The following is a 26,176-nucleotide window of genomic DNA, read 5'->3' as shown; positions in this document are numbered from 1 at the left end:
TGATATTTCTACTGACTGTTTCGCTCATATCCTTTCTACCTGCTTTCTGTCTTTCCATTCTTTCCTCCATATGTTTGTCCGTCCCTTCCTGTTCTCTCCATTAATGCCTTTCTTGATTATTCCAGGTGCAGACTTTGAATGAGCAAGAGTGGGAGCGCATGCAGCAGGCCAATGTCTTGGCCAACGTGGCCCAGGCCTTTGAGAGTGACATGGATGCCTCAGACCTGGATGAGGACCGAGAGACTATTTTCAGCTCAGTGGACCTGCTGTCCCCTGCTGGCCAGGCTGATGCACAGACCCTTGCCTTAATGCTGCAGGAACAACTGGATGCTATCAACAATGAAATTAGGTACCAACCGGCTAGATAGCTACCAAAGCATAGCCTTTAGTCGTGTTATATGTCATCCATTAATTTATCCTGTCCAACACGGTTCTTGCAGAATGATCCAAGAGGAGAAGGAGAACACAGCCATCCGGGCAGAGGAGATCGAGGACCGAGTGGGCAGTGGCGATAGTCTCGGAGGACGCTTCCGCTCACTTAGCTCAATCCCTCCTTCACTGTGTGCGGGATCCTCAGTGGGCGGCTCACCCCCAGGCTCTGGCCACTCCACCCCCAGACGCATTCCCCGCAGCCCCAACAGAGAAATGGACCGGATGGGTGTCATGACCTTGGTAACACTTCCTTCAAATTCACATCTCTTCACTTGAATCATATCTGTGCATTGAATAGCTTCAAATGCCAGTATTGATTAACAATAATTGTGGTTTGATTTTCAATTTGTTTAATTTAATTTTTTCATGTTCATTGTGTTCATTGTGTTCATGATTAGTGTGACTAGTGCGCTAATATTGTGTGTATGCATGTGTATATGTAACCATCCCCTGCCCATAGCAGTATTGCTATGACCCATGCATCATCCGGAGCTCCCTTTCCCAGCAGACAGTAACTTACTTGCCATGTGGTGCAACTGGCTTCAGTCCTCTTCCTCAAAGCTTTAGCTATGCACCATACTTTCAGGTACCTTTCCACAGATCCTTTCCTTTTCTTCCAGATGGGTGCAGTCTGCTTCTTTCTCGCCACTTCTTTACTTTTGAAAGATTTCCTTGTGGCGCACCGAATGTAGGAATTTGCTACAAAGCGGCAAAGCAGCTATAGATCAACAAGAACATTTTTAGATCGATGGATGGATGAAGAAAGTTAATGTCCATCCATCGATTTGTCAGTTTCATGAAATCAAATAAAGCGGGACTTTAAAATACTACAGACATAAAAGCAGAGACGATACCTGTCAGCCTTGTCTTTAAACTTTTGTTTTGAGGATCTGTGAAAATGGTCAAAATGAACACCAAGGCTTAAACCAGAAGACACCAAGGACATTTTTGGTGATTAAATTAATTTGCTGGTCATCCCTGCAATTTCCTCTTCCTGTTTCCCTTTTACAGTTTACTAATCTCTTCCTTGCCCCTGCCTTGGCGTGTCAGTAGAGGAAAGGAAATGAGTGATTACGTATTTTTCTCCTGGGGCCAGAGAAACTTGCATAGAGCTGTGGCACGCTGATGGTTTATTTGCTCTGCTAATGCCAAGCCTGTGAGGAATGCAGCAGATAAAATAATCCCAACCGCCCCTTCTTGGATGCACATGTGACTGCGACTGCTCTGGTTCAGAAATTCAGGTGTCACACTGCACTTAGTTCAAAATCCACTCAGTTAACGGTTGAGGGAGCTCGCGGAATCACATGATTTCATGTGGTCATGTGGTGTAAAGCCAGACAAGATAAAAGTTTATTGATTCGAAAGGAAATTCTGTTTCCAGCTTGCTCCAAAGAATTACAGAAAATGAAAAAATAGAAATAGTCAAAATAAAAATATAAGCACTGAACAGAATAAAGATAACAATATGAAATGGCGAAAGAACACAAAATAGGTTAAAATATAAATAAAAAATGTCATGGAGTAAAAGTAAGTAAAGTCCAGATGACAGGATATAATAGGAAGATTATTGTACCTGATGGTGACCACAATAAAGTCCATGATGTAGAAAACTGTATTGCACGTGGCAATATTAATGGGTAATAATGTTAGCTGTCCTCCCTGCAGAAAGGGGAGGGGTTATACAATCTGATGGCCACAGGTAGAAAAGACCTGTTGCAGTCTGTTAGTAATATATCAGGTTTACAGCAGGTCATAGCAGCTAAAGAATCTCCTTATAGATTGTATTTCTCAGTAGAAGTAGCATATTTTTTGAAAAATCTGTTGTATTTATCTATTGAATTTTATTATTCGTCAAACCTCTGTCTCAAATTGGGCTAGACTGCACCCATCCTTATCCAACTCTCAGCATGGTTCTTTTCCTTTGCCTCGCTTGCAGTGGTGCTCCAACCGACTTTATTTTACTAAAAACAGTCTATCTTCACTCCATAATAAAACGTTTTATCTTGGTCATGGCTGCTTTGTCATTGTTTATGCCAGTATAAATGAGTAAATGTATGTTCCAGTTTCTTAACCCTGTGTGTCTGAGCATGGCTAGTTTCCACTGATGGTTTTCTGTGTCTGACAAACTGCTTTTCTCCTCTCTTTTTGCCATGCTTCAGCCTAGTGACCTGCGCAAGCACCGCAGGAAGGTAAACTAGAGGCCTCCTTCATTGAGCTCTGGTGCCTACATGCCTGTTGTCCTCAGTCAGTTAGTTCCCAAACCAAGCACCAAATGCAATCCACAGTATAAACGTTTCTCCTTTCCATGGTACCATATAACATCTGGTCCTAATTGACGCTCCTACATACACTCTCCAATCTCATCCCTGAACATTCAAACGTGTTTTCAAACCTTTAAAGATGAAGGTGGGACTTTTCATAATTGCTTGACCTGAATCGATTAGTGGAGTTATTGCTCTGGCACAAAATATGCAATAATTGATTTCATCATTTTATTTAGCTGCTATTTGTAGCTTAAAAGTTAACTATTGCCACAACCAGATTTGTTTTATTTAATTTAGTTTTTTTTTTTTTTTTAACAAGTATAACAGCCCATCTCCCACCCTAGAAACACCCTTTATGTGAGTAAAATCCAAAATGAACATCCATGTCTTTTCTACTTTTATGTAGTCTGCTCAGGATGACAAGACCACTATCCAATGTGAGACGTCACCCCCCACCACTCCACGCTCCATGCGCTTGAACAGGGAAGCAGGGCACACTGCAAGCCATGAAGACATCCGAGATATTCGAGGGTAAGTTTTGCCCCTCGCCTGTTTGAGCTTTACTCTGTCTGTATATACCCTCTAAATCTAATTTCATACTCTTTGTTCCTGTAGTCTGGCTGGTCTGCAGGATGGCCAAGGAAGTGACCCCAGCAGTAGTAACAGCAGCCAGGACTCCCTCAACAAAGCAGCAAAGAAGAAAAGTATCAAGTCTTCCATCGGGCGCTTCTTTGGGAAGAAGGAGAAGGGCCGACCCAGCATTCCTGGCAAGGACTTCCCAAGCCAAGGTCTGACCCATGGAACAGGGTTTGCGTTGATGTCAATATAGTGCAGTTCTTCATCACCAGTTTCGCTTTGTGCCTATCCGATCTTTGAATAAGGTTTGTTTATTTTCCTAGCTGGTACCCCAGAGGCTGAGAGTTCTCCCAAGGATGGGTTAGGAATGAGCACCCTGGGAGGCCCTGCAGAGAAGAACAGGAAGTTGCAGAAGAAGTAAGTTTTCAAACAGTTCTTTACTCTCCCAGCAAGTTACACTGCCCTCCAAAAGTATTGGTGAGTAACAGTGAGTCAAATTCCTTTATTTTTGATAACATTTGAGTTTTACATCAAAAGATGAGTATGAAAAAAGATCAACATTTAAGCTTTTTCCCCCCGGATATTTGCATCTGGATCTGAATACCAAATGTTTAGGTGGGCAAATGTATTGGAACAGACAGACTGTACCAATAACAATATAAGTTGCACTGAATAAGACTCTGTATTTTGTGACTTATTTTGATGTCAATCTCAAATGTTTTCACTCTACAGCAAAAATAAAGGAATTTATTTTACTGTTCCAACACTTTTGGAGCAGAGTATATATTGACGGGGTGAAAAGTCCAAAAATGACCAAGGACACCCTGCAATACTACCGTACCATACAAAGACAAACTGCAGTAACCACATTTAAAAGTCATCACATTGTAGAATCTGAGAATGTGGGATGCCCTCTAGAATTTGTGGAGGGAGTGGGCGAGCGGAGGATAACAGCCGAGCTGTCCGCTATGATAGCTAACGACTCACACCTCCTCAAACACACACTCACTGCAGAGTTCCATCAGTGATGGGATGTTACACCCAAAGTGTGTGAATGAGCGGTATCGCAGGTCATTTGTTCCTGCAGCTGTCAGACTCTACAACAAAACTGCTCCAAGTACTCGGTACAGTATTATACAGTCCAGTGTTATATTCTTATTCCTACTTCCACTTTGATAGTCACAGATATAATCTGTACAGACTCTTGTGTGCTTGCCTAAAAGCTTTATCTGCTATAATGCTACTGTGACGCTGAATTTCCTCTTGTGAGATTAATAAAGGCATATCTTATTTTATGCAACATCAAGTAGGGCTAAATAAAATAAGAAAAACTCTCTAGGATTGGATTTTGTGTGACTGAGCTACAGGTTTTAATTTCTTTCATAACATTTGTTGCAAGTGCCGCATTGGGAACATCCATTGTGTGACCTCAGCAGACGCTCTTTTTGCATTCTCTAAATCTAAAACAAGACTGAAATTAGAAAATTGGTTGATTTTAACGGCAAATATAACTGCAGTTTGGCTTTATTGTGTGGTCTGTACATTGTTAATAATGTAAAAGTCTGTGACTGTTATTGCTCCTCAAGTATTCCAGGGCTGGCTCACAGCTCACTCCCTGCCATTTGACCCATGCAGCATCCAATCAGCGCATTTTCTTTTTGTCATTTGCATAACTCTAATCTCCCACAGCTCTTTTGTGTTGTCCTTCCTTCACATTTCATTTAAAGCACACACTGAAATTGGTTTGCATCCAGGTAGCTTTTTAATTGTCAGTGTCTTCCTCTTCCCTTGTTTTTTTGCAAACCTCACTCTTTTTTTTATCATCCCCTTCTCATTTCATGTGTAGTCCAAAGACAGGGTAAGTTGGTTCATATTGCTTTTGCTTTACCATATCTCCTCCCTACTCTTGGCTTCTCATTGACCTCTCCTATAACTCCGAGGACCCTCTGAGTGATGGCTTTATTCCATGCTGCTCTATACCCTGCTTTCCACAGAGCTTAACTAACAGGATTGTGTGTTTGCTGTTTTTTAGTGAGTGACACATTTTCATTTAGCAGTTTTCCCATTGGAGAACGACGTAAAGCATTGCAACTCCTGGAGTGATAATAAATGGAAGAGTTTACGTAACCTAAAATGTAGCCATATATATTTCCAAATACGTATTAAGGGTTTATTTTACTGACTTTTGGAAAAATACACTTCAGCAAAATCATTAATTTAAAACGAACAACTAAGTCGAGCCTTTGTTCATCAGTTTGTGTTCAAGTACAAACCTTCCCTTTAGGCTTGGGGTTGCTGTTAAGACTTTGGGAGAACCAGAATCCGAAGCTGCTGAGATCCCCCCGAGGATTCTCTCTTCCTTCATCACAAATAAAGGATGTGCACGAGATAATTTAGAATCAATGTAAAGGTTTTTCCTGCTCTAAGTACTACCTTCTATGCATGTTATGGTAGAAGAATGTATCCATACTAAAATAATTTTATAAGCAAACTCTTAAAGTGTTTGTTAGCAAAACATTGATGAAGCCCTGAATAACTGGCCGGGAGAAGAAGCTTGATCAACACTCAGGAAGATGTAAATAATTTTGACCTTCAGATTTTATGATGAGCATGTCTGTATTTTATTCTTCTGTGGTTTCATTTTCTCTCAAGCTGCTGTTTTAGTGTGCATGACTTTCAGTTTGTGTACGTTTGTTCCGAATGTGGATTTCATTGATTGCATATTGTTATCCTGTGGGTACTGGTTTTGTGTGTATAGTTGTGTGTGTTTTGACAATAATACGTCTTTTGTGTTTCAGGCATGAATTACTGGAAGAGGCTCGCATGCAGGGCCTGCCATTTGCCCAGTGGGATGGGCCGACTGTTGTGGTTTGGCTGGAGGTACAAAAAAAAAACATTTTTACAGTGTTCCAGTGAATTCAAATATGTTAACATTTAGGTGAGAAATACACAATTAACTGGATGGTACTTCCCATCAGATCAGTACTTGTGTGTTCAGCCTCCAGAAACGACATACCGGCCACATCTTCTTTACGGCCTTTGCCTATTCAGCTAAAGATTATGCAAACATTTTCTGAAAGCAGTTCAGTTGGGGAAAAACCAGGTTCCCAGGTCATGTTTGATTAACAGTTGCTTTTCTTTTAGTTTGCTCTGAGTTTAATCTTAGTTTGGTGAGACGTCCTCTTCTTGATCCAAGAAAAGCCAGACCTAGCTCCAGACTCCTGTCTGTTGGCAGGTCCATCCAGGCTGTGTTTGAAGCTAAATACAATTCTATTTGTTGCCCATTTTCCCCCATTCTGGCCAGCTGTGGGTGGGCATGCCAGCGTGGTACGTGGCTGCATGCCGAGCTAATGTGAAGAGTGGAGCCATCATGTCGGCACTGTCGGACACAGAAATCCAACGTGAAATTGGTATCAGCAACCCGTTACATCGTCTGAAGCTTCGCCTGGCCATCCAGGAAATCATGTCTCTCACCAGCCCCTCGGCGCCACCGACATCAAGAACGGTATTTATTTGTTGGGTTTTGACAATAAAACACTTTCATACAGGTTACACTGTCAGACAACATTTACACACTCCTGCTATCTGATTGAGCATGACACTTATTGCATTAACATTTCAGCTATTTCCATGCTTAACATGCTACTACTACTAATGATGGGGTTACACTGCTTTTAACTTACTGGTAATTCTCTCTGCTAACAGTGATGACACTAAATGAACAGCCTTTTCTTGATTTCTCCATCCTGTTTCCCTCCCTTCTTCATCACTGTTCCTCTTCACAAACTTCTCTCACTTGTGATTGGGGGGTTTCAAATGATCAGACCACAGGAAACGTTTGGGTCACGCATGAAGAAATGGAAAGTTTGGCAGCCACACCTCCCACGGTTAGTCTACCCTGATTGGCTTGACACCGGCGGCCTCTTGCTTCTGTTGTGACTGCCGAGGCTCATTGCAAGTTGCCTTCAGGACAGCCAGGCCTCATTCATTGCATGCGTGTACTAATACCAGCGTGATTGATCAGTGTGTTATTAATCTGGCTGCATGGGGTCTCATGAGGCAACTTGAGATGAGACCTTATTCTGTCTGCTCTTTTGTAATTTTTCTCTCCTCCTTGTTGGTATTCTTCCTGTCTCATTCCTTAGAGCTGAAAAAACTCAACGTGTGTGTATGCTTTAATGTAAGTTTTGTGTCTGTTTGTTAGTGATGTACATTTGGAAAGAAAAAACACCTGCTGCTAAGTTTTTTTTATTTTTTATTTTGTGTAAGTGCTGTTAAAGTCATCCAGAATATGGTATTTAAAAAAATGAGAGAAGCACAAAGGAAAAATGCATGAAGGACTCGCTCCCACTGTCACCTTTAATAATTTTTAATAGTTGCTGTAACATTGTAGGGATGAGTGATGTGACTTAAAATCACTAATCCCAATCATTATTTTTTTTTACCTTGATCACAAATAAAGAACAATTGTTTCTTTTGGATGCTTTTTTGATATAAGCTCGGCTTTCTCTAGGGCCCCTGAACTCTCTCCACCCTCATCGTGAGCACCGGCATTAAATTGATGCAGTTTGACCAGTTTCCTCAGGTTGGATCTGCTGTCGTGGACTAGTGTGACTTCATCACAGATATTACAGCAAGCATTGTCTGTGTCGATATTATGGTGTTGAGCTGAGAATCACCCTTACAATGAAGGATTACTATCTGGAACAGGATTAAAAAAAGTACCTGCTACCAAAAACGTGGAGACAAGCCGTTCCGTTCAGTGGAAAATAGCATCAATAGTTCTGTTATGATAAACCGTTACATGGATATAATAGCAATAACCCATTTTTGATGATTTTATTTATATCACTCACTCCTACAATTGTGGTTTTTTTTTTTGGTCACCAATTTTATTTAACTCCTTTCCATTATTTTGTCTGGCTTATTATTTTGCTTTGAATGCTGTTTTCCACATGAAGCCTCTCACTCAACACTACTGGCTTACTAACCCGTCGACTTTCTGTTCTTCTCACCATGCTCACTCTAACCATGCTAACATCAGGAGGATGACGAGGGTAGCTGGGCACAGGTTTGCACATGTTTCCCAATAAACCCACCATCTATGTTCACCTTGTGTATACTATTTAACTCCATCTCTTATTCTTTTCTATTTTAACTGCATCTCACAGAGGAGATGTCTCTCTCTTAATTTTATTTTTAGATCAAGCATGTTTGGAATGGCAGTTTGTTTGTATGCTTGGTTCATTTATACAGCAGAACAACTTGGAGATGGCTGCTTTTGTTTTTGGTTCAGCAAAAACTACTAGAGGGTTGGACATGTGGCAGCACGAACCAATACATTTTCAAGTGGAATCTGCCCCTTGAATTTCTATTTTCTTTAGATATGCACGGCCTTATTGAGATCAAGGTTTTTGCAGAAAAAATGGAATATGATGGTGTGATGCAGAGCTTTTGATAATTTGAGGAGATTCTGAGGCTACTTAATGGCAGAGTTAGTTTTTCCATCTTTCACTTGTCCTGTTATCACTTTCATTACAATCCTTATGTGCTTTGTGACAAATGACAATTGAAATCAATTGTCCACTTTAAATCGGCTTATCCTGTACCTAAATGTATGAAATCAATCATTCAGTAGCAACAGCTATGTGAAGCTAAAACTGTTTGAAACCATCTGTTTGCTTGCTTATTTGTTATTTATTTAGAAAAGTATAATGTAGAGAACATGTTGATGCAGGCATAATGCATAGTATTTAAGTCTAAACTAGCATTTTGGTTAGAAGGCACCCCTGTTACTGATTTTCTTTTCTCAATACAATCCACATAATGTTGCGTTCTGGTTTCCTGCTCACATGGTTGAAGATTCACATTTAGGAATCACATCGTTTTCATTTCATGTCTGTCAAGTTGATAATCCGTTAAATGTTAATGTAGAATTGCACCACAACTGACTTATCTGCAAACTGTCCGGAAAATGTCTGCCGAGCCGTTAGCCCAGGGGTGGGCAAACTTTTTGACTCGCGGGCCACAATAGGTTCTAAAATTTGACAGAGGGGCCGGACCAAGAACAGATGCACGAAGTATTTGTGTGAGCTAGTATAAATGACACATGAAAGCTATTGCATGAAAGGATTTGGCCTTTTACAGGTAGCATTACAGAGAAAAGGTAAAATGAATGAGGTTTAATTATAATACAATTTTATTTAATGATATAATTTGGACAAGTTTGGCGGGCCGGATTAAAAAGACCAACGGGCCGCATATGGCCCCCGGGCCTGGGTTTGCCCATGCCTGCGTTAGCCTATGGCTGCTAAAATAGATGACCCTCTCTTAATACATCCAGGACTACACACAATCATATATATCTTCTCTAAATATAGTACATTTTTAGCTATGTGCCGGAAGCATACCCGATCAATAGACGGGGGGGGGGGGGGATGGATCACATACCTCTACCAGAGTGGAACAATCCTGCACATCTGTTTAACTTGTCTTACCCGATCTAGCGATTTTGAGAGAATGTGGAGGGACAAATGAGGCCTGGATCATCCCCTTTATCAGTGTCAGTGTGATCTTTCCGAGATCATGTGCCATGCTTCAAATAGGTGAAACAAGAGTCTCAAGCTACCAGCAGATATATTATTTTTGTACCTTAAAACACACAAATATGAATCTGTGTTCTCTCTGACTCTAGACATTGGCATATGGTGACATGAACCACGAATGGATTGGCAATGAGTGGCTGCCCAGTCTGGGTTTGCCGCAGTATCGCTCTTACTTCATGGAGTCCCTGGTAGACGCCCGTATGCTGGACCACCTCACCAAGAAGGACCTGAGGGGACAACTCAAAATGGTGGACAGCTTCCACAGGTAAAAAAAAAATGAAAGGATAAATATACTGTTGTCTTTTTGGTAAATCAACAATGAATTTATCAATACAAAGAGTATGGCCTATATATTCAAAGTTTGTTATTGCTGTTTCCCCTCTGGCCGTTCTGTTAACGTATGGCAGTGCTGGTATTAAATAAGAGTGCGTCAGTGTAATGACAATATTTTTGAACATGAACATTTTGAATGAATTGCTAACGTGGAAACAGATAAACAGCTGTCTTTGTGTCTGTGGAATAGGAACAGTTTTCAGTGTGGAGTTATGTGTCTAAGGAGGCTCAACTATGACAGGAAAGAGCTGGAAAAAAGGCGAGAACATTCTCAGTTGGAGCTTCAAGGTAACGAATATGCTGTGACGGGTAAGCACAGTTTTAGATTTAGTCATATGAGGTCGCCCAATTCAGTTATTTTATCTTTTTAAATGAGACACCGTGCATTCCTTTATATTGTGAGGTACAGTCCGGCTGAATATCTCTGTGTTTGCAGAAGTGTTGGTATGGAGTAATGAGCGTGTTATCACCTGGGTTCAGGCCATCGGCCTAAAAGAGTACAGCAGCAACCTTTATGAGAGTGGAGTCCATGGAGCTTTGCTTGCTCTGGATGAAACCTTTGACCACAACACCCTCGCCCTGCTGCTGCAGATCCCCACACAGAACACCCAGGTATGCACAAGCGTAGTTAATGCCACGTGAGGTACAAACAATAAGAAAGATTGCATGTTGGCCAAAAACCAGTAATCGAATCAGAATAGTTGGTTGAATACATCAGTGGAAAGGTCAAGACAGTGCACATTAAGATTAGTGATGCCATATAAACTGATGTACGGTTGACTGTAATGTCCTTTGAAAGACGGAGAAATGCTGTTATTACTTTAAAGGACTTACAGTCGAGCTGAATAAAATATGTGTTCGTTCATAAGTTCTGAACAACCAATTACAAACAGTTCAGCACCTGAACCCAAGAAGCTGGGATCTCTTGTCAGCTAGTTTAGGATATGAAACAACTTCACTCACCATACAATAAACAGAATATCAGGATTACATTAAAAAGAGATGATAACCATAGCCATGTTTCACTAAAATTAGAGGTCCTATTAGCTGACGCACACTGATTGCCAGTAGCCCAACAACCTTATTGCTGTTTCCACTATTCTCAAACTGGATGCCCTTGTGCCTTGGTCTGTCAGCAGATATTGTGTTCAGTCTCACTCAAACCATATTTGGTGAAGCCTCTTTAGCGTTTCATCTGGCTCGTTCACAGGGAGCATGCAGTCAGACATTCATCTAATCCTAGGACCGGTTTTTCATGAAACGTGCAAAAGCAGAGAGCAACTGTTTAATTCATGTTGACTTAAATCAGGGCGCCACTGTCAACTACTGGAGTGGATGTGCAATTACACTTTAAACTCGCAAGGTAAAAAAAGCATTTTCTCCGTGGTCACAGCCCCCCCCCCCCCTCCCGACATCGCACCGCGCCCCCCTAGGGGGGGGGAGAAAATGCTTTTTTTACCTTGCGAGTTTAAAGTGTAATTGCACATCCACTCCAGTAGTTGACAGTGGCGCCCTGATTGTCAGAGTGTGCGCAGGGAGTATTAGCAGAAGAGCAGTTGTAAACAAACAACATACGGTGGAAGAAGAAGACCTGGCTTCCTCATTTTGCTAAAAGCACAATTCTTTTTTCATTTTGGTTTTGTAGGTTAATGTGTTTTATATTTTGTGCTCCCTAGTTAATGTTGCTGATCAATTTTAATATATTATTATTTATTGATGTTATTTAATTAAATTTATTATTTAATTTTATAAATTGTAGTTTAAGGATTAAAATGTCAGGCAAATTGATGCACGTCAAATATTTTCTGTTGCAGACTAAAAAATGGTAAAGTTATTCTTTGTTGTAAGTTGATCTATATTTCTTTCTTTTTCATATTTCTTTGTATGTTAAGGATAGAAGAGTGTTTTTTTTTTTCAGGGGGGCGCGATCAGGGGGGCACGAAATGTTATTTTCTTCCTAGGGGGGGCGTGACAAAATAATTGAGAAGCACTGACTTAAATTGAAGGTTCGTGCTTTTCTTCCCTTTGTCTGTCCTTTTAGGCCAGAGCAGCTCTTGAGCGTGAATACACCAGTTTGCTGGCTATTGGCACAGACAGGAGAATGGAAGAGGTGACAAACATGACACAAGTGCCAATATAAACGGAGTGACACATTTCATGTCATCCCACCTTCCACGCTTGGTCTTCACCCTGCTATTTGTGTCTCCTCCAGGAGGACGATAAGAACTTCCGCAGAGCTCCTTCATGGAGAAAGAAGTTCAGACCCAAGGACATGAGGGGAATGCCCTTGGGAGATTCAGACACCCTGCCCGCCAACTTCCGGGTGACCAGCAGCAGCGCTGCATCTCCTTCCATGCAGCCAAAGAGGAGCCCCATGGACGGTAAGGAGAGGGAGAGAAAATAGACATGTATGTGTTTCTGTGGAATATGATTTATTATTGCTGCTGCTTAACTTAAGTAGAACTTTCCACAAGCTCACATTTCTCACATAACCTTTCAGGAATAGCTTACCTAATAAAAACTTTAATTAGTTTCTTTCCCACATGTGAATGGAAAGTCTAGTAAGGTTTCTTAGTCTGCTAATTATCTCGGGAGCTTCACATCAAAACAGTGTTGCTAAATGCCTGAGAAAAATGGAAGCTAGTTTTAAAACAAATAAATTCAAGCTAACATCTTCATTCTAACCTCTGAGCTAAAGGTGTTAGCCTGCTGGTCCCCATCTGAGGAAGGTGCACATGCGCAACATAAATGCTCCACGAGAACCAGTCAAAGTGAATGTCCAATTCCAGGCATGCCTCAGTGTTTACCTGCCACATGGGGACATATAAATAAACATTATTTTATGTTTGGTTCAAGAAAGTTTCTTTCAGTCGTTTAGTTGAATATTATGATGCTGCTGTGTTGTGAAGCTCCAGAAATCTTTTGTGGACTAAGACGAATTTCTCCATTTACTTTTTTGAGACGGATGTTCCTTATAATTCTTCTTGAATGGCTTTGCTGCTTTACCGTTTATCGATCATGCTGTGACTAATGGCACGTCTTTGCATGTGATTTTTGCCAACTTGGGAACACAGGAAGTCAGTCTATACAGAGGCTGGACACTGCCACAGTCAGGACCTACTCTTGTTAACGCAACGGTAAGATCACATCAGTGGTGTGAAATAAGAGAAGCACACGCAGTGTGGCTGTTATCTCGGCGCACTCCTCTGTTTCCAAAGCAGCTGTTTAGTACCGCAGTTCTTGGCTCTAATAACGCATGTTGTACGCCTCTCTCTCTTTCTCTTTATCTCTCCCCTGCCCATCCCTCGCTTCTGTCCTGCTTCCCCTTCTCATGTCCGTTCCTCAGTTTATCCTCATTATTTCTATAGGTAACCACTGGTCAGAGGATGATGGTGAATTCCCTGCTTTCAAGACCAGGATGATGAACTGAAACAACTCGGACACAAAAAATCGTTTTTTGTCACAGAGAAAGTCGTTACTCACCGATCCCAGTATCGAGGAAACTTTCTAGATGTATCTATATTTGTTATATACCTGTAAACCAATGGAACATTTTAATTGATTTTAGAATTACTATGTAATCCTTTTTTTTAGCCTCTGTTCTCTTAATCGACCCACATTTTAAAGATATTTCCCCACTGTGCCGGTATTAAGCTCAGCTCTCAGATGTATGTAACTGAATAGAGTTTGTATATTTCTACCAGCAATTTTATCTAATCTTTTTTATAATCCTGATTCAATTGACCAGATGTACGTTTTTTTTTCCCTCACTGATCTGAAGTCTAATCATTGAGTTTGTTCAAACTGACTTTGGTATGTGATATAACTTAATTCATATCCTTCACCCATTTGAAGTGGTTGTAAGTTTTACAGCTTATTACTTATCATTTTAAATTCAGCTCTTAGGTCAACAAATTTGTGAATATCAGACAAATTGCTGGAGCCTGTTTCACAATTTCCTCAACACTGAGTCATCCATTGCCTTTAAAATTGTTTCTGGCAAGCCCGGCGATGGTGGGCATGTGAAACACACAGCAAGTTGTCCTTTTCTTTCTTCCTTTCTTTGTTTCCATATCTTTGAAAACCAAAATGAAACACTTGAATTTAAGATTTAAAGCCATATAACAGCAAAAACAAAATGGAGGGCTTCTTTCGGATGCAAGCAGGAACCGAATCGTAGGTTCTCTCCGGGCGACATAGCATGCAGAAGAGTCCCACTTTCCCCGCTCCCTGCCAGCTCAACCCTTTAACTAAAACAAACATCACTTACCCTCTGGAGAAACACACTTACACAGAAGAGCTTGGGCTGAAAGTGTGAGATTCCTGCGATGGACCAACTTCACCGAGGCCTCAGTCGAGCACCGTTGTGAGTAGATGACCCTGAAGGCGGTGCGACCCACCCACAAACCTTTTTTTTTTAAAACCACTTTGTACGAAGATTTCATAACAAGCCTTATTTTTTCTGAACTGCTCTCCGTTGTCTGCTATTTATTATTGCTCGTCCATGTTTTGTCACTTATTCTTTGATAGCTGAAGCTCCAGGTTGCTTCTAAGAAGGCAGCAGAACTCCTCATGACTCTACCTGTTCTGTCTTCTTACCCAACATGGGCTCCATCATTAGTTTTAAACATGGTGGAACCCAAGACTTTCACTTTACTTGTAGTTCAAAATAAGACTAGAATGCTTTTTTTTACGTTTGTGTTTTAGTCATTTATGCACAATGCAAGTCATGTTGCTGTTTTTATTCCGGCTCTTTCCACTGAATCTCCTGATCTTGTAACAATGATGTACAGTCTGAGTACTTATACACTATTTTTATCACAATATTATTTATTGCTTACTTTCAATAAAGTACTGAAACTTCTTTTCACCACTGATAAATGACTAAAGCTCATGTTTATAAAAATAATTAGCTTTTTCCGTCCTGTGTTTGTTTTCTTGTTGACTTTTAGAGATACTTTAAAGGGGACATATTATGAAAAACTCACTTATCAACCCCAAAACGGCTAAATAAACCATCAAGTCAATCCTTCGTATTTCTAAATAACAATTTAAGAATTAATCATATGCAGTATTTATTTTGTCTGTGTAAAACTCATGCTACTCCTATTTTAAGAGATTGTTTCTAAAGGCATTTATTCAGTCCTCAACCTTTCAAATCTATGGCAATTCTCTCTAATCTTTTGCTGTTGTTCATAGTTAAATGTTGCAAATACAGGTAGATGGTCACTTATATCATTTATCATAAGGCCACTATTAATACTTTATTTCAGTATGTTTGTAAGAATATTGTCAATTAGTGTTGCACTAAATGATGTCTCTCTGCTGGGTTTTGTGATCAGTGGCTATAGCCCTCTACTGTATAATGTGTCCAAACACTCTGAAGATTGTGTAGACACCTTTAGAATGTCTATGTTAAAATCTCCACAGAGTATAAACGATTTATTGACATTTAAATATTTCATTAAATTGTCTAGACTATTCTTAAATGTTTCTACATTTGATCCTGGTTTCCTGTAAACACATGCAACAACCATGTTTCCACTGCGATACACTCAAATCATCAATTACAACTGTTCAGCATTCCACTGGTCTACATTTTAATTTGTGATCTGGTCACCCTAATAATGGCTGTTATAAATAACCTCATGAATAGCCATAAATTACGGTTACATGGCTTTATTTAGGTCCAGTCTTCAATTAAAAGGGATTGTTGTGCTTTGTTGGACGAAGCCTTTGACTTGGTAACAAATTCTAACCGTGCTTAGTCTGAGTTTGCCGACGTGTTGATGCATAAGTATGTTAATGTATAAATGTTATTTTCCCATCAAATCGAGCTGCGTCATTCTGAATTAAAGCGACGCTCCCGATCAGTTTCGAATCCCCGCCCATTGTTGTGACGTCAGCTCTGGCATAGACTGGAATACTGGGAGAGCCGGAAGAGTCGAGGAAAAGCGTCAGCGCGACCGACTTCGTTAGTCCTGGCGGTGTGAACGGGACTAATCCAGCAGAGATCTATTACAGTTTAGACTCTGGTTGAAGCTGCATTTGTCGGAGACGGTGAGTGTTGAGCTTTAACGGAGGATATTCAATTGTCTTCATGAAAACCTCGCCGAGCTGGGACTGACTCATTCTAGCAGGGAATGCTAGCTGAGCTAGGTCGATGACTGGAAACGAACAGGAAATGCCAGAGCTGCTAAAACACTAACATAACCTGGGGATTAATGGCTTCCCCTGGACATCAATGTTAACAATAATTAAAAATCTGCCCCCATACCGAGAAGACAATACGGGTACATCGCAGTTAGTTGGCGTACAGGATCAAACCCGACTAAACGCCTAATTAGCTGCATTTAAGTGGGCATTTACCATCTCATATTTCATTATTATAATTGCCGAGTGTGCATAATCAATCAACCAAGCGATGCTAGCACGGGTTTAACGTCAAAGGTAGTAATTTGTCTCCCCTAACCAACTTAACTAGTTCATAAGGGTAACATGGTTAGCTAGTCATGGTATAAGAGTGCTTATGTCGTGCTGTCACACCTCAGTCTATCCTTCCTCCTCGGGAATAACATTTGGATTTGTGAGGTGGCCGTGGTTCTGTCCTGTCCCAGTATGGACCAGATTGAAATTCGGGACTTCTTCCTGGTTTGACGAGCTTTCTGAGGGGATCTGAGCCACGTCTCTGCTCTGAGTTGCTGTTTGCCCACAGGGTGCAGAGAGTTTCTGTTTCAGCTGCATAACTGCAAGCACCATTTAGCTCTGCAGTGTCTCTGATCTTGATCAACATAAATCCAAAACAACTCCTCAAAATCTGTTAAGGAGCATTTTGTGTCGTCCTGCTAAACGATACTGACGAGAATGGTCTCTCTGGCAGAGTCGAAATCTTTACGAACTGCGGTAAACGGTTTAATCACAAGATCCGCTGACTAATCTAGATTCCACCTCTGCCTTCAGTCTTGAAAACCAGATGTTTAAGACGGTGATGTCTGTGCTAGGTGTGTTCTCAAATGAACTTTCCTTTATTTCAGTGTGTGTTGCTTTAATATGTGGAGGGCAGGAACAACACAGTCTGCCAAGGTGGCTGTAACTGTTGAAGATGATGACTGGGAGACTGACCCAGACTTCGAGGTACCGACTCGCTTGCCTTCCTCACTCCATTTACGAAGCTCCATCTTCTCTCCCCTCATTGCAATTTTCTTCTTTTTTTCTAGAACGATTTAACAGAGAAGGAGCAGCGCTGGGGGGCCAAGACGGTGTCGGGATCAGGACATCAGGGGCATATAAAGTGAGGAAAACGATCATTCTTCATGTGGTTTTAAAGATGGTGGAAGCCATGAAAGTGACTCGTGTGTTCTTGCTTGCCACAGCATCAACCAACTGCGTGAAACGGTGTCGACGGAGCACACCAATCTCAAGCAAATAGAGTTGGATAACATGCCGAAAGCCTCGCATGGATATGGAGGGAAATATGGCGTGCAGCAGGATCGCATGGACAAGGTGAGAGGAACTCGTGAGCGTATGTCCCCGTGATTGAGGTATGATTGTCCTGTTTTGCAATGTTTCGTCCTTACAGATACCTTTGTTGTGTGCAGGATTTATTGTTTGTATAGGGTTGGCCAATAACGGCAGCCTCACGGGTAGTGCGGTTAGCAGGCGCTAACGTAGCATTGCCTGTTTGTCTCTCTCTGTGTGGGACTGTGATAAACTGGCGACTTGTGTACCCTGCCTTTCGCCCGACATCAACTATAGGCTCCAGCGTAAATCCGTGAACCCCATTTCGATGTGGATGAAGAAAAGACGATTACGGATCGTCTCGTCTTCAAAAAACTGACTGACTGACACAAATGTTGATGATGATCCTACCACAGAGTTTAGTGTAAATCCAACCTTCCCAATCAGAAAACATACAGTAGCCGAGAACATCAGACATTTTATTCAAGGTGATGCTGTCAGTCTTGTTTAAACCTCTGCAGTGGAATCGTCTGATGTCGGCTGTTTCATACTCAATCAGCCCTCCTGGCATGCAGCGCTGTCCATCCACGCCTTCCTGTGTCTGTGGTCGGCGTGCATGTGATGACCCGGCTCTGTTTACGCCGCTGTGAGCAGGTCGTCTGTGGCCACTCGCTCGTCAGCGCTTCAAACTGCTGGCTGTGTTTCCAGTTTCTTTTCACAATGTTCCCATCTCAACCTTTTCATCCCTCTCGCATGAAAATGATTGGGGTGCAGTTGTCGCCCTGCCCCATCCGGTTTTAATCCTCTTTTGTCTGGAGAATATCTCCCAAACAGCACCTGCTAGTCACTAAATGTTACACAGACACTACCGGTGTATTAATGTTGATGCATAGTTGTGCCTGTAGACATTTTAATTTTATTCAGGTACATTTTATTTTACCATGGAAACCACTACTCTCCACACCGGAGGAATGGCAGACACGTCATATAATTATATATTTGTTGTGTGTGTGTGTGTGTGTTGCCTTTGTAGTGCTATGAAATTGTCCTGTGTTTTTTGATAGTGTGCTGTGGGCCACGAATACCAGATGAAGTTGTCCACGCACTGCTCCCAGACTGATACCTCCAAAGGCTTCGGAGGCAAGTATGGAGTACAAGATGACCGCGTCGACAAGGTATTCCCATCACTGCTGACATCTCCAAGATTTCAAACATGATTTTTTGTTTATGAGAAGTGAAAAGGTGCCACATTTCTGAACACGCTTCCAGTAATTCACTGTCCAGTATTGTGATGTGTTCCTTTTTCCTCCTTCAGTCAGCCGTTGGCTTTGAGTATATGGGAAAGACGGAGAAACACGCCTCACAGAAAGGTGAAGTCAAAACTATTTGTCTTTCAATATGTCTGCCTAGTCTACTAGTCCATGTCTACTTGGTGTGACGTTTCTGAGTAAAACCCAGCGGCATGACGCCATGTCCGGGGCATGGAACAAACGTCTTTATTCATAGACATATTGGTTTCACATTTATAAATTGTCTCTCTCATCTTGGTCAGAAGCTGATTGGACTATTAATATAAGGTGTAACATATTACATTTTTATAAATATTCTGCACTGGTTGTCCAGTTGTCCAAATTTGTGATAGTCTAGCAAAACATCTGGATGCTTCTCACACGCACAACCACCAACCGTGCAGTTCACATGTATGACCTACCGTACTAAATTTAATGTGTGCGACTGTGATCATAAATTTATGACCTCAAACGAGATTAAGAACAACGTGATGAGATTAGTGTTCTAGTTTCATTGTCAAATTAAATGAAGGACTTGGAATTGGGCTTATATTTGACCACTGCTGCAATGCTGATTCACCCTGACCGTTGACCTTTGCCCCTTTGCATTGCTGTGTAGACTACTCCAGTGGGTTTGGGGGTCGATATGGCGTGCAGGCAGATCGGGTCGACCAGAGCGCAGTGGGCTTTGATTACCAGGGAAAAACTGAGAAACACGAGTCCCAGAAAGGTTTGTCTCGCTCCGCCGCCTGCTGCAATGCCATTACCAGGAAAGATGTGGAGAACATGTTCTGTTCTGATTCAGTGCAGCTCTGCACAGGTTCTGACAAGTCGTGTTATTTCTCCTTCTCAGCCTTTACTGGCGGGCGGTTGCAAACAAAGGCTGTTTGTTTTGAACTGAGCTCGCTTTAATTTCTCATGCTATTTGTGCCAGTGTCAGATACAGTTTCATTAGTGTTTGTAAAATGTGGTATTTAACACAAAATCATTTAATGTGTTCCTGCTTGTTCCAGGACTGCCGGCATCTTCCGGTCTGTGGCTTCGGCCTGACAGCTGTTTGTTTAGAGGAATAGATTTTTTATTTTATTTGGCACATTATGTTGGTCATTCTTGCCATAAATACATTTTTTAACTTGTTAGGAATCATCTAAAACATGCCGCTACGATACAGAGCCACACTCGCATACACAATCATGCACAGAAAGGACAATTTGCATCAAAGTGAAGTCTTATTTTGTATCTACAGTGTCGCTGCAGGGGGAAGTGTGATATGCATGAGGAGAGCGCCTCTTCCTCCTGTCTTAACTTCTCTCCCCTCCTTTTCGCCGCACATCGGCAGATTATACAAAAGGCTTCGGCGGCAAGTTCGGTGTTGAGACGGACAAGGTGGACAAAAGTGCTGTGGGTTTTGACTACCAGGGCAAAACGGAGAAACACGAGTCCCAGAGAGGTTGGTGCTATCATCACAAGTACAAGAAGAGCTGCAATTCATGTGAAATACACGCACAGTTTTATTGTGACCATCTTAATGGACACGTGTAATAACCATGATGATCAATCAGCATCACAATGGATGGATGGAATATCTTGATCTGGTGTGATATGGGCAGCTGCACACGTTTACGTCCACGTCTGTCCTGACTTGTCTGGACTCCAGATTTACCTGCAGCTTCTTGCCTGACACACCTGCACTAGATGTCAGCAGCACAGACGGCCTTAAGAATCGCATCAGGCTGTGTTTGCATATGTGGCGCAGGCAGACGTAACTGGGTCACACGCTCTGATAACGGGTCCATTTCACTGTAGGTGTGGGAGAGGGACGCTTGTGTTCAGAGGTTTAATGCTGCATACCATTTGTTGACGTGATCAGCAGTATTAATATTCTTCAGCTGGTTCATTAACAGTGATCAGCTGACACAAACAAAATACTTTGACCAAACAAGCTGAAAGTTTTCATTCTGCTGTACTCGCACAAGCTCCACCGAGACTGATATCAGCAGATTATGGTCGCCACACACCTGCACGGTTCTAAAATGACGTGTGTGTATCTCTATATCAGGTCATTTTGTCTACTACTATTCAGGGTTCAGACACATGTTTAGGTGTCAATCTGCTTGTTTTGTTCGTTTCTGCAGACTATACAAAGGGCTTCGGGGGCAAGTTTGGTGTGCAGACAGACAGACAGGATAAATCGGCGCTGGGGTGGGACCACCAGGAGAAACTACAGCTCCACGAATCCCAGAAAGGTATTGTTTTTCAGTCTGCTTTGAGTTAACGTACACTGTGAGTGTTTGCTTTAACACTTCCTCTTCACTTCTGATATGGTTTTAATGTGGTTGTGGACGTGGTCTTCTTAACCTTGACAACTTCCTTAGCGGCTGCATGAGAAAAATGCCAGGGAGGAAGTGAAACTACAGCGCGTACTTGGATGTCGAGCCTTTCACTGATGCTGTCATCTTTGTACACACACACACACACACTCACACACACACACACACACACAGGTCCTCATTATAAAGTTGTAAAAGTCTGAAGGACTGAACAGAGAGGGTCTTCATCTGTGTCGTAAATGGTTAAACAGAAGCTGACCCTTGCTTTCCTTCTTTGTTACCAGATTATTCAAAAGGTTTTGGGGGAAAATACGGCGTCCAGAATGACCGCATGGATAAGGTGAGTGTTTTTGTGTGTGTTTTTTTTGTCTGAACCTTTATGTGAATACTTTCATGTTACACCTTCATCTGTCTGCTGTGACAGAGTGCAGGGACGTTTGAAGAGGTGGAGAGGCCAAGCTCGTCATATCAGAAAACCAAACCTGTGGAGGCCGGTGAGTGTCCATCATCCTGAATGGTGCACCGGTCACGTGGGGGTGGGCGGGACAACGGCTCCCCTCTGAATGCTAATGACTCCTGAGTTATGGTCCTGGTGGTTTTGGTCTTTTGTTTCTTTTCTGCTCCATCATGAGTATAAGTATCTGAACTCTGTACACGTCATCAACTTGTGAACTCATCTTTCTCCTCCAATCCTCAGCTGGCAGCAGCACAGGAAGCATCAAGGCCCGCTTTGAGAACATCGCCAAGCAGAAGGAGGAGGAGGACAGGAAGAGGGCGGGAGAGGAGCGAGCCCGTCGACAGGCCAAGGAGAAGCAGGAGCAAGAAGAGGCCCGTCGTAAAGCCCAAGAGATGGTTCAGGCTCCGTCTCCAGTCCCTCCTGCGAGTCCCAGCCCGACTCCTCCGGTCCAGCCATCTGCTGCCTCAGCATACCAGGTGATTCAAGGCGGGACCTGACTTGCGTAAAGGAACAGTTCATGAAATAATTTATGTGGATCTTTTTTTAGTCAGTCATTGTCTATGCCTATACCTTTGCACCATTCTCTCAAATACCCAAATAAGATAAGGGCTGGTATTTAAAACCTAAAAAACACAGATAATATGATATTCTGTGCAGCGTGATTCTAATCTCGTATTGTTTAAGGATGTACCATTTTATAGAATAGAATAGAATAGAAAGCCTTTATTGTCATGGCATAGTAGCTACACAATGAGATTAGGAGTGCTGCTCCGTCTGGTGTCTAATAACAACATAAAATTCAAATGATAACAGAACATTCAAGTAATTGCCCGATGTAACACATGAGTTTAAAGTGATGAAAAAGTGCATGCAGAGAGATTGACCAGTACTTTGCATATGTGGCCGATGTCTAGTAAATCCTGGCGACTGTAGGAGAGAGTCGCCTCGCAGAAATCAGTAAAAAGTAATAAAAAGTAAAGAAAAACTAAGCACCAGACTGGAGAGCATGGAGCCGCCATCTTACTTGTAGCTTTTTGGGATGGTTATAACTTTCAAGCCAGTTACAGAAGGTTTACAGCAGGCTGCCATCATCAGTAAAAAATAAAAGGGAGGAAATAAACTGAAAAGTTTAAAATGAGCAGAGAAACGTGAGTAGAATTGATGATATTTCACTTTGAGTCATAATGCCAGATCGTTTGCCTCGTCAGAACAATGAGGAACTCTCTACCGAGGAGAACAAAGAGGAGCTGTATGAGGCTGAAAGCCAGTACATGCAGCCGGAGGACCAGGATCTCTACCAGAGCCCCGTGGAGTCTGCAGCAGGAGGTAAAACTGTTGTTGTTGCCGACTTTCTTGTCTTCCTCATATAGAGGACAAGCATGTTTGGTATTTGGGGCAAGTCAACCATGAGTCAGTTACTTTAGCTTTACGGTTCAGCCCCATTCACATCAGAGAATTTCAACAATTTGAAACTTGCACTTCAGATGAGCCAATGTTGGTCTAGAAATTGGCCATTTTCCACCAGTTTCCTTATCAGTGACTCTACCAGTTTGTCAGGACTTTTGTGAATATAACCTAGATTGCATTAAGGTATGACGAGAAGTTTGTGTTCACTGTCATGTTGGACTCAAACCATGGCTGCTTTGCAGATGACCAGCAGTACGAGTACAGCCAGGACGTCGGAGTGACAGCGGTGGCTCTGTACGACTACCAAGCAGGTGAAACTGCAGCTGAAAATTAAAAGATTTAGTCACACCAGTATTTCTAGCACCTAAATTCTCATTTAATCTGAGCAATGTAGAAACACAAGAACGACTGAATGCTAAACTAACACCATCCTGAGCTCAGCTTGTCTACAGATTAGGATCCGTTCAGGTTTAGTGTGTGTCACAGACAACTCGGTGCTTTCAGAAAATGAAAGTTATAGTTGGATGTTTTAATGACCAGCTAACCTGGCTGCAATCCCAAACTCTATTGTCTATCATCTATTAAGTGAAATTTAATTTACCATTAAAGAAAAGAAAATAAGCAGTAATTCTTCACAATTGAGAAACTCAAAATGTATTCATGTCCAAATTAGGCAATATAATATTTAATCACTTCATTTCTGCTTTCTTCATCACCAATCTCACTTCACATTTTAGCTGGCGATGATGAGATATCCTTCGACCCTGATGACATCATCACCAACATTGAGATGATTGATGAGGGCTGGTGGCGAGGCGCGTGCCGAGGCGTTGTTGGCCTCTTCCCAGCTAACTATGTGGAGGTACGGCAATGATGACGCTCCGCCGAGACGACCCGCGTCCTGACCTTTGGGCAAAACGAAGAGGGAGGAGGCAGGTTTTTTTCTTTTCCAACTTTTCTGTCTTGACCTCATCTTGAAGGTGCATCATCAACTGTGAGTTATCCTCAGGTCTGTCTTTAGCTTCTTTTCACCCCTACTCAACTGTCGCTTTGTGATGAAACTGCAAGATGCAGCATCCAAGTAGCATATTTGTTATTATTCATTTTAACGTTGCTGCTTCATGTTAGATAGAAATCTCTGTCCCACCAAGGACCTGAGTAATAAGTTGGAAATTCTCAAATGAGTCTTGTGCACGGTGCTCGGGGCACTCACTGCTTAGTGCTGCAAGCAGGAGTCGTTAAGATAAGAAATGCATAGTGAAGGCTGTCCAGTACGTGGACCAAAAACCTTTGGTTCTTGTCTAAAGTTTAAATCTCCTCCTGATTGAAACTATCTTTAAAGTAAAATGTTGGTTAAGATTGTAATTTTTTTTCTGAATATAAATGATCACGTTTCCTTTACTGGAGCCATAATGGCGAAGCACTACAACTCACGGTGTTATTATAATCACCTCTGCAGTATACCGGTTACCTGCTGACAACCGTGTGCAGAAATATCCAGATTTATAATGCTTTGGCAAATATTTAAGAACTTATTTTTGTTCCCTGCCGCTGTCTATTTCCATGGACTTATGTTTATGTCTTGCTGCCGTGAATGCTTGGGTCTGGATTCGTGTCAACATGTTTCGTGCCGAGTGGATGTGATCGCTCTGGAAGACCTGTTGAACAATTAAAGAGGCTCCAAACACTACTTATCTTTAACAGACTTTAGAACGAATTTGATGAAATGTCTGAGGATCTCACGTGTGTAGCTTAAACATCCGTGCGTGGGACATTAAAATCATCTTTGGTGTTTTATAATGAAAAAGAGTGACCTTTTTCAAATGCATTATTTTTATCTGAACTTGCTCATGTACTATTATCAACTTGTTCTGTGTGTTTTTTTTTTTTTTTACGTTAAATAAACTCTGAATGATGAGCTTGGTTTTGCTTGATTATTGCAATTGACTTTCTTTTACTATATTTATCTGGAAACAATCGAGCCCCGATTTCTTACATCAATTCATCAAAAATCTGGTTACCTCCGCTAAGCAGGTTGTCCAGGGTGGGCTTCCACAAACCTTGGTTGAATGATGTTCAGGAGAGAACCCTCCTGTTTGATCGAGGAATTTCTTTGCGATTATTATTTCCCGTTTAAAAAATCCTAATTATGCAATAGATACTGAACTGAGGTTAGTTTACTTTAAACAGATGCGTCGGCTTGTTCAGATCAGAGGTTTGTGGTTTACTTTGAGTCATTCTAGTTGAAAATGTGTTGCAGCAACCAAATATAGAATTGAGAACAGCACTCAGGGGGTCTCATACCCCCACCAATGCTGCAGGGAGTTGACTGAAAGCATATCTTGATATGGATAACCTTGGCATGTTTTGCACAGCGTATGTCTTTTTGAGTCTTTGACTGGTGGCCAAAGGTTTGAATTCACTGGCTGCCCTTTCCTGTCTCTTTCCATTTTTCTATCCCACACACATTTAAAGGCACGGAAAAAAAAACAATCAAGTTCTGTAAAATCTCATCTTGCCTGGCATAATTCCATAATTGTTGCCTCAGATCCATCCTCTGGAACTTTTCAGCGAAATTGTTTCTAATTACAACGTACAACGGTACACAAATTAGTTTATTGATTCAGAAGAGACAATAAATGTAATTGTTCACGGGTAGATTTTGTCAACAGATGTGGATCAGCAGATGCGGTCTTTGATATCAATGAACTACATTTGAAGCCCACATGGGGGCGCTGTTGCACTAAAATTCAGCCATAGTTTGACATTTGGGGACCCCTGCATTATGGAGAAAAAAAGTAAAAGCTTATTAACAAGATTCAAACCGCATACCGTAATTGCTGAACTATTATGCGCACCTGTGAAAAAGCCGCACCCACTGAATTAAAAAAAATATATATTTTGTACTAAAATAAGCCGCACATATTCGTAAGCCACAAGTGCAATCAGATCCGTAACTTCGGGATAAGGATTGGCTCTAAGGGCTGGGTCGGTCGGGCTGGGGTGCGAAGCGGGGCCGGGCTCG

At 41.7% G+C, this 26,176-nt stretch overlaps 2 protein-coding genes across 2 annotated transcripts in view; both read left to right on the top strand.

Annotated features, from left to right (window-relative positions):
• ppfia1 (PTPRF interacting protein alpha 1) overlaps nt 1-15,100 on the top strand; it is a 31,640-nt gene extending 16,540 nt beyond the window's left edge. The window contains exons 16-32 of the mRNA XM_068739534.1: nt 126-349; nt 441-672; nt 2,592-2,621; nt 3,103-3,227; nt 3,312-3,484; nt 3,596-3,689; nt 5,119-5,130; nt 6,071-6,152; nt 6,577-6,777; nt 7,097-7,159; nt 8,317-8,343; nt 9,967-10,142; nt 10,401-10,498; nt 10,647-10,822; nt 12,252-12,320; nt 12,423-12,591; nt 13,579-15,100. Coding sequence (XP_068595635.1) covers nt 126-349; nt 441-672; nt 2,592-2,621; nt 3,103-3,227; nt 3,312-3,484; nt 3,596-3,689; nt 5,119-5,130; nt 6,071-6,152; nt 6,577-6,777; nt 7,097-7,159; nt 8,317-8,343; nt 9,967-10,142; nt 10,401-10,498; nt 10,647-10,822; nt 12,252-12,320; nt 12,423-12,591; nt 13,579-13,640 — 2,013 coding nt within the window. The 3' untranslated portion in view covers nt 13,641-15,100. The remainder of the gene's footprint in view (nt 1-125; nt 350-440; nt 673-2,591; nt 2,622-3,102; nt 3,228-3,311; nt 3,485-3,595; nt 3,690-5,118; nt 5,131-6,070; nt 6,153-6,576; nt 6,778-7,096; nt 7,160-8,316; nt 8,344-9,966; nt 10,143-10,400; nt 10,499-10,646; nt 10,823-12,251; nt 12,321-12,422; nt 12,592-13,578) is intronic.
• A 1,079-nt stretch (nt 15,101-16,179) lies between these two features.
• cttn (cortactin) lies at nt 16,180-25,069 on the top strand. The gene is made up of 15 exons (XM_068749895.1): nt 16,180-16,270; nt 17,245-17,344; nt 17,428-17,501; nt 17,584-17,713; nt 18,733-18,843; nt 18,984-19,038; nt 19,577-19,687; nt 20,297-20,407; nt 21,093-21,203; nt 21,572-21,627; nt 21,712-21,781; nt 21,985-22,220; nt 22,953-23,070; nt 23,394-23,462; nt 23,889-25,069. Exons 2-15 carry the CDS (start codon nt 17,261-17,263, stop codon nt 24,023-24,025), a joined length of 1,473 nt encoding a protein of 490 aa, XP_068605996.1. The 5' UTR covers nt 16,180-16,270; nt 17,245-17,260; the 3' UTR covers nt 24,026-25,069.
• Nucleotides 25,070-26,176: the final 1,107 nt, after the last annotated feature.

This window comes from Brachionichthys hirsutus, chromosome 1, assembly GCF_040956055.1.
Source record: "Brachionichthys hirsutus isolate HB-005 chromosome 1, CSIRO-AGI_Bhir_v1, whole genome shotgun sequence".
NCBI classification, from domain to species: Eukaryota; Metazoa; Chordata; class Actinopteri; order Lophiiformes; family Brachionichthyidae; genus Brachionichthys; species Brachionichthys hirsutus.
The sequence above is the reverse complement of the archived record's forward strand: the minus strand, read 5'-3'. Positions and strand labels throughout refer to the sequence as shown.

Bases quoted from the DNA above. Each gene is read 5' to 3' on its own strand.
- cttn (XM_068749895.1), top strand. From the start codon at position 17,261: ATGTGGAGGGCAGGAACAACACAGTCTGCCAAGGTGGCTGTAACTGTT. The intron at 19,039-19,576 runs GTGAAGTCAAAA...ATTGCTGTGTAG, and splicing joins GAAACACGCCTCACAGAAAG to ACTACTCCAGTGGGTTTGGG. The intron at 23,463-23,888 runs GTGAAACTGCAG...TTCACATTTTAG, and splicing joins TCTGTACGACTACCAAGCAG to CTGGCGATGATGAGATATCC.